Source organism: Rhopalosiphum maidis, chromosome 3 (genome assembly GCF_003676215.2).
Source record: "Rhopalosiphum maidis isolate BTI-1 chromosome 3, ASM367621v3, whole genome shotgun sequence".
Classification (NCBI taxonomy): Eukaryota; Metazoa; Arthropoda; class Insecta; order Hemiptera; family Aphididae; genus Rhopalosiphum; species Rhopalosiphum maidis.
Window position 1 is genome coordinate 7504580 of NC_040879.1, and position 19814 is coordinate 7524393.

A 19814-nucleotide genomic window follows, 5' to 3' on the forward strand; every position below is an offset into this window, starting at 1 on the left:
TCTATTTTTGTTTTCTGTGTATTATGCTTTGTGTATATAATATGTAAAGAAAAATGAATGTACAAAGAAATCGTGAAAATATCAAATCATTATTGCTATTATACTATAGAAGTATTTACAGCAAAGTTCTCTATTTCTCTATAATTCAAAGTCAGACGTTTTTATTTGTCCAACGTAATTGGACGCTGACTGAAATTTAGGTCCCGCTATAGTTTCTGTATGTTTATTTGTGTTTGCACTGAACATTTACCATATTATGGCACAATATCCTGCATATATAATGTATACACTATCGTATTCTCTATTCAGCTCCTCATTTAATCATGTAGTTTAATGCATTCTCGAACGGTACAAACTTTCAGTAGCCTTATCATTAGTCATTGATAAATTATATCTTACTCTGCGCACAAGTGGTATGAAATCAACAAATAAATTATAAGCTCCTCATCCTTGGTCTAAGTAGGTACCTTCTATAAGTGACATTTTTTATTTGCAGATATTAGATTAGAATACATTTCGTTTTAAATTGTGCATATAATATGAAGTAATTCTAAGCCAGAGTGCATTCTGTGTCATTCAACTAATTTTGAAAGATCGTTGGACATATTAGAAACTTTATAAATAGTATAAATACATTTTAATAAACTATTTTTATATTTGTATATACTTACAACGGTTGGTATAATATTATTATTGTTATTTTTTTTTTATATAAATATTTGACCTAATTTATAACTAGTATATATATTGTGAATAGTTACAAATTCAATTATTAAATTAACCAAAACTACAGGAATTTGTATTGATAAACAGATTTTAAATGCTAATTTTGAGTCAATACAAATATTTCAAATGTATTAATTTTATAATAGTTTGTAATATTTTAAATTCACTCGGTTTCAATTGTATATAAATATCTTGTTATCATATAGGTACATATACCAACATTAGTGAATTGTAATTATATATAAAAACCAAGTTTTGTCTTAACGAAATTCATATAAAAAAAAAATATATAAACAAATGATAAACGATAGAAATAGTATAACATTTTAATATAAATATCTACTAAGATTCAAAGAAATTTTTTTAAATTATACCACATCTCATTAAGTTTATGACTTGTATATATTTTTACACCTAACATAAAACGTACGTAAGATAAAAATATAAATTTATTTGAATTTATATAAATCATTTTGAAAATTCTTAGAAATTACACTTCTAACTTTCTGCATTCAAAATAAAAATATTGATATTATTCGTAGGAAAATAAACGCAAATAGCAGAAAGACAGTAAATGACAAGTGGAAATACAAATTAGGTTAAAAACTAAAACCTGAAGTGGTTTTTGAGCTATAAGAATGTTTAGAAAGTATATCATAATTTATGAGATCATTTGTTAAATCAATTGTATTCAATGATACGAAAAACGATTCTTAGCGAAGAGATCAGCTAATCAGAGATCTTAAGGTGTTTGTATTGATAAAAGTTATTTTTATTTTTTATTAATATTAATACCATAGATATATCAAAATTATTTTTGTCTAAATTATCGCTTATTAAATTTTATAGCTATTAATATGATATCATATTATTGTTAAAAACCAATCCAACAATACTAATGTATAATTGTAAATATGTTCGTGGTGTACATGGTTTGAAATTACAACTAAAAATTCCCTATCGGCTTAGAACTTTTTATGATATATATTTTTAAACATTTTAACAATAGGAAGATCTGCAATCAACATTTATAGAAAAAAAAAGTTAAAATTTGTAAATATTTACAAAAATTGAATATTTATAATGCTTTATTATACTTTTTTCGTTATTTTAATATTCTCAGTTAAAATTACCTTGGTTCAATATAATTAAAGAAAAATTACTTTCAATACATTTAAACAAGTATTTAGCACCATTAATACTTGTCTTCGATTTTACTCGCAGCAGTCGCAGCAATATTAATTTCGGTAATATATTAATGGCAGTCAAATGTAAGTTTATATTGTACAAACTTAGATCGAAACTAACAAACAATATTCAAGACATTTTAAATCACACATCGATGCATATATTAATTCAATGGTATTAGTCCCATGTATTATTGAGCTTTCTTAATGTATAAACAAACAAATTATTATACACAAATATATGTGCAGTGTTTTAAAAAAAAACATAATATCAATTATTGTATTATATTAAATGCCTTAACAAGATAGTTTAAGAATATATATTTTCCTTTTAAATCTTTTTTTTTTTTTATTGCATAATTTTAATAATATTTATATTATACATTTGAAATATTTGAGTTTAAAAATTCAAATTTATCATTAATATAAACTTCAAAAAAATGGTATGGGACTTATCTAAACTCATTTTTCAAAAAACGGCAATTTAAAAAGTAAACAATATGAATTTAAACTGTGGTTGGTTAATTTAAATTGTACTAACCAATGATTAGTATAAAACCCAATATTATTTTAAAAATTAAAGTATTTAAGCTGGCATTAAAATATTAATTTTAAACTGGTATTTTAATTTATTTTACCTAATTACATTTAAAGTATTTAGAATAATTTTGTAAAAATATTATTAAAGAATACATATTTTAAAACATTTATAAATTTGCTTTATTTTTCGAAATCCATAAAATTTAACATTTTTTTCATAGGTATAATAATATATTGAAAACCAATAAATTACTTAGCTTTTCAAGTTAACGTAAAATTGTCAATAGTTATTTTTAATTTTCAGATGTATCTAAGAGTTAATATCGAGTGACGTTTGTTAAACTGCAAAAAAGTCAAATATATTTATATTATTGATAATTACTTGAAAAAAAATAATTGTTATTCTTTTTATAAATTTTTATTTCATGTAAACATGTTATTGGTAATCATATAGAATGAATAAAATATACATTGTATTAAATTTAATATAAAATTATATTGGAAAAAAATTTATCTACGAATATTATAGACGTATTGTTATTTCCTAAGTTTCATTTATTTTACATAATTATACCTAGTAAAAATAGTTATAAAGATTACAAGAACTCTAGTAAAACTCTAAAAGTACCTATATATACTGTTTTGACATTACAAGAAAAGAAAACAAGGGTTTGATTTTAATTATTTTAGACTTATAGAGTTTATTAGATAAGTATTTCAACTTTATAAGACTTATGCGTTTCGAAAATAATTTTGAAAATTAAATTTGAAACAAATTTGCATGTAGATAAAATAAAAAATTAAACAGACAATAACACTTAGGTATTTCATAGTATACTAAACTGTGTTATATTTTAAACGGCCATTGAGGAAAATGTTCATTGTCTAATGTAGGTACATAATATTATCACTATTTTTTTTACACTAGGTACTGTGCTTAACTAAACACAAAGCCCCAAATATTATAATATATAAATTAGATCCGAAATATCACTTTTTTATAATTAAAGGGAAAAAATATGTGCAAGTGGGCATCACTCTGCTGTATAGTAGAAATGGTGAATATGTCACTATAATAGATTATTTATTAAACGATTTTGAACGGAAATGATTTGTCAGTCTAGGATAATTAGTAGAATATATTATATTATTAGGTACCTATATTAAAATATCGTTATTTTACGCGATTTCGTAAAAAAATATATTTCATAGGCTCATAACATTTTTTCTATATTGACGCAAGAATTTTTTTACAGTTATTTAAAGAAAAAAATTATGGAGAACCTTATATTGGGTTTTTTAACCTTAAGCATAAATCGCAAAAATGTTATGAATTTTCAATTTCAACATTTCTTTCAAATTTTCGCGATTTTGACATATTTCGTAAACATTTTAACTTTAAATGCTTATAAACAAAAATTGTGACCAACTATTTTTGATTTTTTTTAGTAACGAAAAGTACAACTTATATTAATACTTGTATTAAATTTTAAAGATTTTTTGAAAGGCCAATTTTTTTTATAGACATTTCAAAAAAAAAATAAAAACTTAGAAAAATCGAAAATTGCAACGGTCTTTAAATAGTTTAAAAAAATTACAAATATTTTGAAAATTTAATCGTAAATAAACAATGCTAATATAAACATTTGGTAAAAATTTAAAGTATTTACAATGATTTTGTTTTTTAGTTACAGCAAAATAAAAAAATCGATTTTGTCGAAAACTGGTTTGCGTAAAAATGTCCGTTTTTTTGTTACTTTTTTAGAGTTTTTCCGAAAGTTTTTGAAAACTACTAACAATTTTTACTTTTAACCTCCCAATGTACCAACTTTATTCATTTGCCTTGTCAAAAATGGGCTGAAGTAAAAAGTCAAAGCACTATTACTACGTCAAAACGTGATGACAGACACAAAAAAAAAAATAAATAAATAAAAATAAAACACACATCATTGTAAAATGAATATTCTTCCGTACAGATTTCAAAATAGAAATAGTTAAAATAAATATAGTTTACCAAAAAAAAAAAAAAATAATTAATAAACGCAAAGAGATAAATAATAATTTAATGATACGATATGGTTTCAGAAAAAAAATGAATTTACGAAGTATTTTTAATGGAATAATAATAATAATATGATAATTATTAGGAATAATTTTCATAATAAATAAAAATTTAAGTAAGTAATAAAATGAAAATAGTCATATCTTAATCAATATTCTAAAAAATACTCAAATACTCGATCATAAGCCAAGATATTTATTTAATTGTTATACAATATTATGTTCATAATACATTTTTGATTTCAAACATTTGTATTATTTTTATAACTGTCATCAATAGATTAGTAAATACACATGACCACTGACGCAACTATTAAAGTAATGACTTGAACATTTTCTAGTGATAAAGGGGAAGAACTTGCAGCATCGTGATTTAATATAATTCTCCCGATTTCCGTCGACTAAGACGATTTTCTTAAATAGTTAAACAGTTTGCCCACCGCGGACGATTGGTATTAAACGATATAAAGGAAAGCTACGATACAAAATTATCATATGAACGAAATATGAATCTGTATGTGAACCGAATAATGTATACATTATTGTCATACTGTCGTACATAATATATTTTAAACGATCAATAATGTATAAGTTTAGAAGGTATAATATATTATAGCGCATTCATTGCTTGAAAAGATAGATTGTTAAAAATTTGACGTAGACGATCAGGTCAGAAGAGGTGAACCAAGAACGGAATACATACTCGTAGATATGGGTAAACATGAATAGGTGCCTAGAATTATTGAAATTAACTCATAATAGAGAAGAAAAACAATTTTAGCCATCACCTAACCAAGCTAACCAATAGGACGATTCATAGTTTTACTGTTGCACAGTTATTCGGGATCGGGATATTCAGTAACAATACGTATTATTATCATTATTATTGATATAATTGGAATATCAAGACGCGTTATATGGTTTGCGTAGGGTATATACGACACATGACACCGTCATGGATAATATTACCATTTTAGTCGTCTTAGTTGAAAAATCAGTAAAAAAAAAAACCCCGTTCGGGGCGGATTGTCTAAAAAAAGCCGAAAGCTAAGTAAGAAAATAAAGATTGTAGAGCAACGATCTGGCTGACCGATTTCTCTGTGATTAGTGGAAAATAAATTGAACTATTTTGACCTGAAATCTGACCCGTTAACTGTTGCAAACCGCACAGTTATGGTATTAATACAGGCACCAAAAAACAACGATGATAATTGATAATACTTTTAATGATTCTAGCAGCGAACTGAATTACAATTTGTATCAACGAAAATACAGATCACATCAACATTTACGACATTCAACAAAATAAATAAATATTTGATCTATGTATATTTTAATTATACACCAAACTTCACTTTTAGAGTAACATTATTTAGGTGTTAGGAAAATGAATAGTGAAATAATTCCTTTAATTATTAATTTCGATTATTATAATATACAATTTATTAGTTTAATCTAGTATATTAGGTACAATCACTTCAAATTAAAAATGGAGACAAATCAAGATTAGATCATATACGTTGAAATTAATAGACACTATAGTCTATAGGATTTTTTAAATTCGTTTAAATAATATAATATAGTTATTAATTAAAAACCCTAATCTATTGCTTTAAATATTACAAAAATAAATTAACATTATTGAACACGTATGCTTTTGATAGTAGCAAAAAAATGTTGTAGAAAATAGAACAAAAATAAAATTGTTATTAAAATATTTCCACCGTGTATACAACTATTTAACCTAATTATATACTAGCTATGAAAAGGAATAGGATTATTTAGTCATGTTTTAGAATATAATATAAAACACGGTTCGGTAAACTATACATCTTGTAGGTTTAACAGTATCTCTGAAGTAACGTGGCGATCCAAATCTTTGTAATTAAAATCGGATTACCCAGAACTCACTTATCTCCGTCTAAAAGACAACTTTGTTCTCGTCGAAGTCTTTACCGTATGATTAATTAAGAAAACCTTTTTATTAATTTAATCTAGCATGCAATCTTTGCACTTTGTATTAATTATTCGCGTATTGTGATCCAAGAAGTTTTTTTACTGGTATAGTTACTGCTTACTTAAATTGATTGTATACCAGGATTTGATCTAAAAATAATTATTACGCTATTGGCAAATTCATACAAAAAAAAATAATAAAAATTACATTTTCATTATATTATATGTTTTTATATACACAAAATAACATTCTTTTAATATAAATCATCTATTATTTTGATTTCCTATAAATGTATTATAAATATATTTTAGTAAAAAAATACAATTATTTTAATCTCACTACCTAATGATTGTCGGTGAACCCATTAGAATTTTGTATTTTAAAATAGAAACTTACATTTTTAATCTTATTATGTTTATTAGCACTCTTTTCTAAAAAATTTTAAGTAAAAATATTAAATATTTAACTTTAAATTTTAAATTTGTTAGCATTTATCAATCAGATAAGAAGAGTGAAGTGGCATTGGTACCTCATAATATTTGACCTCTAGATAGTCTGCTTATTGAAACGTGATTATATAAATAATAATTATAAATACAAAAAAAATAATAATAAATACACCGGCATTTATACTCCAACATTTATAAAATACATTTTTAGATTATTAAAATGTAAAGTATAAGTGGTTATTAAACAATTGAAAGTAAATAGTGAATTTAAAAAGAAACATAATAATATAATATGAAAAAAATTAAAAGCAACTTCATAAGTTCTTAAGTTCCAAGAATATTTACTTAAATTTTCCAAAAGAAAATTTCTAAAGAAATTAATATTTGTTAAACAAATTAGAGTTAACTGTTAAAATAATCACACAGAATTATCCTTTTCAGTCACTTCTCAGTATTTCAAAGTTCAAAAGTAGAAATGAAACAAATTAGAATTAACGGGAATTACAACTTGACGATAAACATTCTCATAGTAGTCTAGTAACTCTAGTGTATGTATGACAGTAATATAATTTGAATGATTTTTTTTCTAGAAATATTGGTATTTGAGGTTCGGTTTACAAATGTTTGAATTAAATAAATTTAAAAAAAATAAATTTTATACATAATGCACATTTCTCGATAAGTTCTTTAAAGATTCATAATGTATTGAAGATATTATATATAATTTCAAAGTATAAGAAAAAAACGTCAAATTATAAAATTGAATACGTATAATCATTAATAAAAATAACATGTTGATACACAACTATAAAAATATAAATACCAATGATAAACATTGTACCAATGAAACTAATCGTTTAACTTTAATACATCAATTTAAAACTATTCTACCCAAACCTGAACGTACATCCAATCACTATAATGAGTTTTTTTTTAATTTATTATAAAAGTTAAAAACTCAGTTTTTACGAGATTTAAAAATAATTACTGTAATTTTAATTATTTGATATTGAATCAACATAAGTAGAATCGATATTAATAAATCAAAAAGTTCATTCCTTCAATTTGAGATATAATGACTATCTTAAAAGTTTTGAAATTTGTAATATATTATATTACATTTAAATTACATAATATAAAACCTTGGAAAACTTTTTTAATATCCAAGATTGGAATTAATCATATGAAATATAATAATTAATATTCTATATCATACAAGCTAACATCATAAGACCAAAGCTCTATTGTAAGATGTAAATAATTAAAAATAAAATATAGTATGTTAATATATTCTTATTTTAATACAAAAGGATTTTTTTTTTAAATAAACATTAATTTTTTTTTTAATTTATGCGTTCCTGAATTTTTTTCACTTTCTAAATTATTAGTTTTTGCATGACAATTTCATGCATGCATTATATCATATTTAATATAAGAATTATTTCCAAGTTTATTATACTAGGTATATAAAAAAAAATCAAATTTTGAACCAATAAATAATTAAATATACTTATAAGTACTTAAAGTAAGATAAGCGGGGTGAGATAAGGGTACCCTGCAAAATGTTGGTCTACTACCAATTAGAACTTTGAATAGTTATTCAATTAAAAATATTACTATTTTTTTTTTTTTTTATTAATAATAATAATAAATTTTTGCCTGATTCATAGTAAAATTTGATTTTTATATAGTTGAATCAATACTATAAAAAAAAAATTAATAATTATATATATATATATATATATACCGTGTAGTGTGTAGGTATGTTATAAATTTAATATAAAAAAAGGACAATATTTTAAGTTTGTAGTTGTATTTAGTTCTAAATAAAATTATAATTTTATAGTTATACATAGTTAACAAATCAAACAAATGGAATACAATAAATACTAACTTAAACATATTGCATAAAAATAAGTTACAAAAGCAAATACACAAGTAATGTATATGATGTATTTAATATGTAATAAATTATAATAACTCTATGTATTTATTGCATTTTTTTTGTCCACATTTCTTTATTTTTTATGCATATTTAGCTGTTTCTTAGTGCATAAGTGCATATATATGTATTATTTATACATTTTTTAGTACATAAACATCCTAACCCTAGTTATAATAATATGAAGTTGTAAACATAATTAAATTTATTCTTGTAAAAGTTTACCTAAATAAATAATATTATAAATATTATCTACCACACGTGGGCACGTTTTATCATGTTTAAAATATTATATTTAACTAAACACATATGATATTAAATATTTACATACATCATATATTGACTTAGATATTTTTTTCAGATTTTGAGCAGAACGATAAATGTATTGATATTTCAAAATACATATTATTATTTTTTTTATGTGTCTATCATCATTTTTTAAACTGTTAAAATGATTCGATATTCAACTTAAATATTTTTTTTGTTAGTAAAGTAGATATAATAGATGGTACTTTGAGGGACCAAAAGTAAAAAATTCAAAGCAGTAATCAAACGCGTTATGGAGAATATAATTAAGGAAAAACGCAGATTTTTGGACAAAACTAGTTTGATATAACTCAAATATTATACACATAATCATGTTTATCTGTTGTAAATGCAGTTTAAATAATTGTATAAATTAAAAATCATCTACCAGTTACCTAAAAAATCTATATAACCATTGTAATATTATAACAATAATTATCGTGTTTGAAATTTGTTTGTATTTTAAGCATTTAATAATTGTACCTGATTGAAACAATTCTATTGATCACAGTAACTTATAATAAAAGCAAAATATTCAACCAATATTGATTAGTCCAAATAAATTATTTAATCTCATTTAATTAATTGGTCCTATAAGAAGTATCAAACGCTGTTGTCAGTATTATATTTTTATGCAATTTTATCGTAATAAATACATTTTGTAGTAAACGATCAGTTCCAACATATAGTAAAAAGGCAGAAAATGAAATATATATGATTACGATGAGTTTAAAATTTTAATAAAATGTTATTTAAGATAACTCCAAGACGACCAACTCATTTGCAAAAAACAAAATGCTCTCCAAATCTTAAAAGATAAACTTGGACTATATAGAATTTTATTATAAAGAGCAATACATCCCGAGGCGTTTGTTTATACACTTTTTATAGAGATAATAATATTTTTGTATTGTGGTAACTTATTTCCATACAACAATGCGATATCATAATGCTGACTGCTAAATAGAATGTGCTTCCTTGCATAAAATATATTTTTTAATTTTAATTGTCGTATATTTTTTATTATTTTTTACTGTTTTCTTATTATTTTGCCTTTTAGAGATAATTACGATATTGATTTTAAAATGCATTTTGAGTATTATCGTCATATTATAAATTGATTTGAACTATCAGACCTAAACTATATTAATAACTACTATAAACTTAAAATAGTATTATAATATATAACTAATAAATGTATAAATAAGATACAATTACTTTGGAGTATAATAATGAATAACATTTTAACTATTAAGTGCAATTATGAAATATTAACAAATTTGAACAAAAAATTAAACATTTTATATTTTATAATCAATACATTAATTCTGTTATTATTATTATAATTTAACAATTTTGTATAAATAAATGTAAAATGAGTAATTACCTATTTGAATAAACCAATATATTAGATTTATTAGGCATTATAAATTATATTAATATGATATAATTATTTATGCGTGAACTATATGTTAATTTTATGATTACCCTTTGTGAAAATATAGATATAATTTATTTTACTACTTCTTACACTCAAATTTAATACTTATTCATTGTTTTTCAATAAACTTATTTTTCTAATTCCAGCTGGCTTGAATATTTAATGATTTCATAAAATGTAAATTTAATAAGAAATGCGTTGTTGATTATTTCACTTCTATAATTCTATTAAAATTACTGTAAAATGTCTATTCCATTTTATCACGCACAACAAAACATACTTTGTATACAAAGTAATAAAATACATCTTATATAAATACTATTCATACTACATAGTATATATCAGTGGATATTACAAAAGCCCGACTGATCGTAATTATTGCAATCATTATAGTTGGTTGATTGTACCGAATATCTTTTAATTTTATCATTTAACTTGGAACAAAAATTACCTACATGATAGTTTTATAGGTATTTTATTATATTTATACTATTAATATTATTACAGATAAATTTTTCAAAAAATTATAAAGTGTAGGTATACATAAATAAATACGTAAATTATATATCAAATACAAAATGTATCCACTTTTTTTCTTTTATTTAAATAATTTGATTTTTATAAAATAATTATAACGGTAAATTGTGAAATCATATGAAAAACTGTATAAATTGTTAAACTCAAATTGTTTATTTTGTCATTCTCATTTGTTGGTGTTCTATTTTGACCGTAAGATATAAAAGCTAACCATATAATTAATATGCACAATATATAGTAGTATTTATTTAAGTAAAAATGTATACGCCATAGTTGACCAATCGTTTTGTACCTACCTAGTTATTTGTAATCTGATTCAACATTTTTTAATAATAAAAGAAATTTATATACGAGTATATAAAACAAAAATATCTTAATAAATGACTTGATATTGGATTGTCACAAGTAGTAAGAATTATTTACTACATACTACGTATATCGACTACTTCACGAACATATTACATATTATATTTGTACTATGGCCACAAAAAACCTTACCAAATACGTTTGGCTGAAAAATTAACTAGAGAATGAAAGGTTTTTATAATTTTTTGGACAAATTGGTTTCACATGCTTGTAACGACAAAGCCTTTATTCATAAACTATTTATATTTTAGTAATATATACCTTAAAAATGGTTTGTCTATTTAAGATAAAATTTATACCGAGCCAATTTGTAACAATCAAAGCGTCAAAACTGAATACAAAATATCTAAAAACTCGATCCGTAACGGAAATCTATTTTAAATTATGTTTTTGAATTTATCAGTTATATTCATAATTTATAGCTAATTTTATTTTACTATTTATGTGAAAACTAGTCAAATTGATAACACGTAAATAGATATTTTAAGGGGCCTCGCTATGGTTATTATTTAAGGGACATAATTTAGGCAATTCATAATCTCGTCTTAGCCGCCTGAGATCTATGTGTTAGTTGTACATGATTATTAGTGTAATTCAAATGCGATGTGGGTACCGGCTGGAGTACGCGCATGCACATGTCAATACTCGATAACAATAAAAATTCACTATACGAATTTTACGACAACTTACTTATTGATTTGACAAAATTATAGGTAGTTAACGTTGTCTCATCTTAATTCTGAAAAAATATTTAAATTTTGCAGAAAAATGTCTGTAGATCGTACGAAACATTCTGGTTTTAATTTAAATTTTAAATTTAATATTATGATTTAAAAAAATTCATATTTTCAAGTTTTTATAACCACTTCATTAGAATATAAGATTTAATTTTTACAAAATATTCCGTACAATCTATAGACAATTTTCTGCCGATTTCAGAATTTTTTTCCGAATTAAAATCGGACATCTTAAACTAACTTTAATTTTGTCAAAACTTTACGTCTTTTGAGCTCAAATTGACGGCAGTAGCGAGGCCCCTTAATATGTGATTTTAAAATGTGTAGTTAAATTCAGGAGAACCAATTTATATGTTTAGTCTTATATTTAGTAAAATAACAAGAAATAAAATGAATGTAGGTACTAGGTACATAAATTATAAGTTGAAAAATTCTTTTAAAAAAACAATATAAAAAATTGTATTATCTTATCTATGAGAAAAGCATATTTGTACCAGTATAACAAAGTAGTATATAATATTATGGTACAATAAAATTATAATTTCTGCATTATTTTTAAAATCTATGCTTAGTTCAAATTGTATACTGAGTTTACCATGGGTTTATATTATAGTGATTAGGTATTTTGTGGAAAATTCGATAAATATAATAAATAATGAATGATTGGGAATTACGAATAAAAAGGTATCAATAAAATATGTAGTATGGTAGGTACCCATTACTAATAAGTAATAATATGGGTTATATGTGATAAAAAAACAAAATAGAAACACGGGTAACTGTAATAATAAAAAAAGTGAAAAATGGAGTAATACATTTTAACGAAAATTGGATTTTTGTAATTCCAACACTCCATTTAAGGAAGGTAATATATTTATTTTAAAATATTCGAGAAAAAAAGAGAAAAATCATAATAATATGATTTTAAAAATTTAAAACAGATGTATTGTTATATTCACTAATAAACGATATTTTGGTCATAGTAAAAAAAAAAAAAAATAATCTCATTATGGTTTGGGCGTATTATGATTATAATATCATAATATATTATAATATATAATCCCCGTCACAGAAAGAGCGCGCACGACTTTGAATAACGTGCAAAATTATGAAAGGGGAAAAAAATCGAAACCTAATGTGCGTGTGTGTGACGTGTGGCGCCAAACGGTTGAAAAGTGCGTATGCACTACTCGTAAATTACTAGGTACCTACTAGTTACTTTTACCGCAATATAATAATATAATAATAATACTACTACTTCAAAAATTCTACAACAACTCACTACTACTATTACCATTACTATTACTACTACACAAGTAATACTTAATAATATTTAATATTTTACTATATTATACACTATTATTATTGCTATTAAATTGACGGCAGCTGCGGTGGCGGCGACGTTGGTGGCAAATGCGAAAGCACACCTTTGTGGCACGTGGCGCTGGTCGTGGTGGGGAGAACCGTCGACGTCGCATCAAACGGTCGTTTAAAATTCGAAATATACTTTTATATCGGTACGTCAGTCTGCGAGACGAAACTCGTGCTGTTACACGATCACATTATTGTAATATCAAATTGGCGCGGTGAAAACATCCAAGAAAAACTTAAGTTAAATTTTTATTATCGACCATACAGGGGGTGTCATAGAATAAAATAAATGCATTTTTTTTTTTCTAACATGACTGAAGCGAGTTCCCATCGTACACAACACACTCCGGGCACAGATAACGCGTTACGCGTGTGTACGACATTACAAATTCATACTCGCCCCGAGCCGTTATCTCCGTTACGTGCCTAAATCTTATTGGGTGCAGGTGGTGGGTCTAAGTAAGAGTTTGAGCGCAGGACATGGACAAGGGACACCCGTGATCGGTGATTATACGAAATCGTGGTCTGGCTAGATAGTGTATTGCACTACGACATCGTATTTTTCCAATGGTCCTGTAGGGACGGTCGTTAAGGATACAATTTGTACTCAAAGGACATCGGTCGAGAAGTTATCGGCGTAAGACGAACTAGTAATTATCAATTATATATTATCGTGAAACGAAACAATTTCAGCATGCGGATAAAATTGAATCGTTGGTATGGACCGGGTGTTGTTATAGGTATCATAGAGATAGGTAGGTACTCACAGAATTTGTTCTTCTCGGCGAACGCACTGTCCGTCAAAAGAACGGCCGCCAGGAAGACGGCCAGGATTCCGGTGAGAGTCACTGTGCCTCGCGGCGGCCCGGGTCCCCTGTCCGGTGGTGGCCGCATGGCCGGGCGTCCGTCCACTACGGCTCCGTGATGCCGGGACGAGCGCGCGCCAAAAAAACCGTCACGTCCGACCACTGGCACCGGTCGGCGACGTCTGTGACGGTGGCGGCGACGGCGGCGACGACGACGACGACGACCACCGCAAAGGTAACGACGTGATGCGCCCAAGTCGACTGTCGGTACCGCGGCGGCGGCGGCAGCGGCGTGTAAAGGTGATGGCGGCGGCGGTAGTGAGCGCGCCGGTGTCGCGGTCTGGCCGTGGCGCGCGCACGCCGACGGTACCGCGCGGCGCTTTCCGAGGCGGTGGCGGCGGCGGCCGAAAAAACTCTCGTCGACCTCCCTTCGGCCCACCGTCACCTCGGCCGACGAGCCGCGACCGACCACGAACCCTCCCCGCCGACGCCGACAACGCCGTACACTCCGCCGCCGGCCCGACGAAAATCGCGCGCGTCCGCCGGGGCGCTCTGGCGTTTAGTTTAATGATGCGAAATACCGCCGCCCCCACCCTCCCCCACGTTATATTGATCAGCGGGCCGGCGCGCGGCGCGTCCGTCAGCTGCGCGCCAGCAACAGCAGCGCCAACGCACGCCTAGCGCGGCTCGTCCTCTGCCGCCGCGGGTCGTCTGCCACCGCCGTGACGCCGTCCCGCGTTCGCCATTCCACTATGATAGCATAATACGGACACGGGGCAGACGACATCCGTGGTCGGGGACGGCGGCCGCGAGTGGCCGACGCGGATTATTCGCCGTACGAGATTTGCCTTCCCGCGCGCCACGAGGACACGGTCGCGGCGGCGCGGCCGCGGCCACGGTTTCGCGGTGACGGGCGCGCGCCCGTTGTCCGCCGACCGGTATAGCCACCCGATTTCGGCCATCGGGTGAGCCGCGGTCGGGGAGTGGGGCCTAAACCGTTTAAACGATTGCTGTTACGATTACCGTCAACGGTCGCTTTGACGCCGCGCCGAGCGATACGACGTCGTCGGTCACGTGCGGTAAACCGTCTGTAGCGGGATAAAGGGCTGGGCATAGGGTACGGCAAGGTATGGCAAAATAATTCGCCGTCGGATTTTCGACATTCCGTTAAACGTGACGATAAGAATAATCTCTACTCTGCCGTTCAAAATTCGTAGCCCTTAGACATCATTATGTTATACGCGCTTCCGATATTATATTGTTAATGCGCTAACAAATGCGAGAAATAAAAAACAAATGCGCTGAAATCACGTTTACCTGATATGTTGTATACAAATGCTGGCTTTTTAATGAAATCAAATGTACAACAATATAATAATATTGTTTTATAATAATTATATTTCATTTAATCTATCGATAATCATGATAAAAAGTCGGCAAGTATATACGTAACCGATCTGACGTACAGTTGTAGTAGGTAGGTGTCTAGTATACTTCGTCAGTGAGTAGGTCACTGTGATGGATGTGTTACATTTTAATTTAATGATAAATAATTGTATACGGAAAACGATTCTGAGTGAAGACGGCCTGTCAGCCTATACTACTACGAAGTATATTTTATTATTTATTTATATTTAATTTCGTTGACTTTTAACTATATGTCTATAAAAAAAAATCTATGCTTATACATTATTACAAATTATAGTATTAATATAAGAAATATAAATGAGAAACTTTGTATTCAATTTTCAAACCTTAGGTATTCAAATTGTAATTGTTATACATTTTTAACTACAAAATAATATGCAAAGCTGTGTGTTTTGACAAATTTCGTCAAAGTGAATTTCAGACAAAATAAAAAATGATATTTATATACTTTAACATTTTAAATTTCAACAAGAATAATTTATCTTAACTCTTGCTTTTCAAGACTTTATATTAATTCTAAAAATAGTATCAGCACTTTCTTTTAAAATATTTGAATCATTTTTAATTGTAAAATCCAATAAATAGTTTAAATATATTCTAAATGAATTAATTGAAAAATTCATTTTTTTCTTGAGAATATAAAATAATAATTTAAGTAACATTGGAATGTTTTAAGTTTTTATGGTATAATATTTTTCGAGTAAAATTATTTATTGAAAAATCGTTGATTATGCGTGAATATTATACAATTTCGTCTAAATACAAACTTTAAACGTTCATAAAAATATTTAGGGAATAACTTAACTTTTTTTGATAATTATTGGATTTTGCATTTTATAAAAATTATATAAAAACATAATATGTAAATATAAAATATATTATAAGAAACATTAAAACGTTCTAACTTATTTTAATTTCGTTTATTTTGGAATTTTAAGCTTATTTTTAATGAAATACTTAAAAAACTAAAATAAACATTTGTATTGCAAAACCTGTAAAATATGTGAATATTTTGAAATAATAACCGAAAACTTTTTGATCGTTGTTTGGTAATGTTAACTTTTATTAATTTCTCCCGCATCGATTTATAATAAGATACTTATTTTTCTTTAACAAGAGATAATTCCGAAGAATTTATATAATAAGATTATACAAATACATTAAAATATGTAAAGATGAGATATTATTTGAGATTTATAAAGATTTTTTTTAATGACAATACATTGACATATTGTGTTAGCAACAACGTCGTAACCCTCGTGCCCTCGTGTGATAGTCTATTACCGATGTTAACTATCGATGATCACACTGTTCACAGTCATACGTGTATTTCTACGTGTTAACTTACTTTCTGCCCTCGAACTTCCACACTTCCACAGTATTGTTGTTTAGGGCGTTTGGGCGTTTATCCGCGCACACACTGGTTGTCACTTGTCCGTCCAGAGCTCACAACAATACACACTACTATGGTCTATGTTGCTATGTCTAGTATGAACAGGGTTGATACAAAAAAAATATAAGGGGTGGGAGTAGTCATACCAAAATTGCTGACTCCAAATACTACGTATACTTACCGACTCAAAAACAAATTAATGACCAGGACAATAATGACAAATTAAATACTAAAAATTTTTACTCTATAAATCAAGAACACGTCATTATGTTCATTTAATCTAAAAACTTATATATTTGACATATATTTATCAATTGGATAGGTATAGGATTTTTCAAAATTAAAGTAAAGAAAAAAAAATAAAACTAATAATTTCATTGTAATTCCACGAAGTTTTAAATTCTATAATTGTATACATTTGAATGCTTTAAGTTTTTATGTGCATTTATTTGTAATAAGAAATGGAAATTACTTAAGTAAATAAATACTTACAACTAGTGAATATTCTTTAAATAAAAATTTTGAAGCTTTGATTTTTCGGTGCTCCAAAATGCTTTACTGAAACTCGTTTTTCACCAAGTTGTTGACGTTAATGTTTAGCACGATAGTCTTTATTAAAAACACTATTACACTTAATGCATTCAAGTTTAATTCGTTTCCATTTGTTTTCCATTACAAATTAAAAATTAAAATCAAAAGTAAACACTAAAATAATATGATTAAGGCTCACAAATAATTGATTTTTGTGTGGCAGTCATCACTCATATACATCACATTACCTTATTAGCTACTACTAGTTCTACCACTATTACCGAATAATTACCGTGTTCAAACACTTAGGTATATGACAGCAATAATACTGAAATGCGTTCTATTGGCGTATTCGTTCATGGAATATAATTAACAAATCTTAATTCATTCCATGATAATTTGACGGTAAACTGGCAAGGATTTTTATCGGTCCAATATCAAAGTACTTAACCGTGGTACCTAAGTACAATGAATAGTGATAATAGTTTTCCTTCCGGCATGACATGCGTATCGCTGTAGAGTTGCTGAAATACCTAATTATTTTGCCATGCTAGTTACTACCTATTTGATACTTTCACAGACGAAATCTGCAACAGATACACAATACGTCGATTAGCGGTGGGCAATGAACTGCACGTGCGCGAGAAAATGTTTATCAATTTATATTTTAATAATTTTAAAAATAGACATGGACTATTCTAAACTTACATTTATTTATATCTATAATCAAATGTCCAGTAATATCAGAACTACAGTAGCGGCTCGTGAGTAAAATATATAAACTTGACAGCGTTTATATTCCATAACGTAAATCCCATACAACGAATAATAATAAAAAAAAAAAATAAAAAAAACAGTTATTGGAAATTAAATATTCTTAAATAGCTTATTAATTTACATACACTAACACACTAATATTTATACTGTTTAATGACATAATGGTTTAATACGTTTTTATAATAAGCTAATTAGGTTCTGCGATCTTTTTTATCTGCAAACTCGTCGTTAACACTCTCTACAAACTACAAAAGTTATAATATCAGATAGTATATCATAAACGTATAATAATAATTATTAAATGTATGATAGTCTGCAGTTATACTATAACGATAGCGCGGTGGCACGGCATAATACAATATTGTCATGAACCAAGTATCAATAGCGTCTTTATACGCGACTTATACTACCCCCTTCCCCTCTTCAACCACTAGTGATAACATTACGTCATGTTACGATTGAAACTGTCGAGCGGCAGTTTCATAGAATCGACGACCGTCGTCCAATGACTAAAATAATAATTCATCGAAATAACTATTTATATGTGTTAGAATTTGTGGCCTACAAATACCAATAATAATAAACAAAAAAAAAATAAACGATATATTTTTCAATTCGGCTAAAAGACTTTTATACATTTTTATTTTTAATAAATTATTATTCACAAGTAGCTGTTTTTTTGTTAAGGGCAGACGTCATGGTCCAAAGTCTTCCCTGACGAGCCGCCCCTTGCAGAACCATTCATTTTTTATGATTCAAATATTTTGTTATTGAAGAATGACGATTATGAAAAATGTTTCATTTTCATCCCAAGATAATTTCAGTTTGTAAATAAATTAAGTAGGTAATTTAATCAATAAAATTCTGACCGGCCTAGTACCGACTATCATTACAATGACGGAGCGTCACTACCACCCCCCCCACCATATACATTATTTATATCATTAATAATTATTATTATGTAAATTATTCATTTAATTGAGATAAATATTATGACAGTGGCCGTCATGAACTGGTTGCGCGCTATCTGTAGTGTAGCTGTATGATTATTCCTTGGCGAATCATTTACTAGTCGAGCGATGCACCACCACGTGCGCGCTTTAGTCAATAATTTTAGTAACGTACAAATTGTGTTTATTATTATTATTCAAGTAACGGTGTCTCACAATTTCGTTACCGCAAACACATTTATATTTTTATCTGATGTCGAGAATTCACAAAACAGATTTATTTTGTACATAAGTAGTAAGATTTTTCAA

At 27.7% G+C, this 19814-nt stretch overlaps 1 protein-coding gene across 3 annotated transcripts in view; it reads right to left on the reverse strand.

The window, feature by feature from the left end:
* LOC113558818 overlaps positions 1–14688 on the reverse strand; it is an 89321-nt gene extending 74633 nt beyond the window's left edge. For all 3 annotated transcript variants that reach the window (XM_026964372.1, XM_026964371.1, XM_026964370.1), the window contains exon 1: positions 14388–14688. In XM_026964372.1, the coding sequence (XP_026820173.1) occupies positions 14388–14514 (127 nt within the window). In that variant the 5' untranslated portion in view covers positions 14515–14688. The remainder of the gene's footprint in view (positions 1–14387) is intronic.
* Between the last annotated feature and the right edge of the window lie 5126 nt (positions 14689–19814).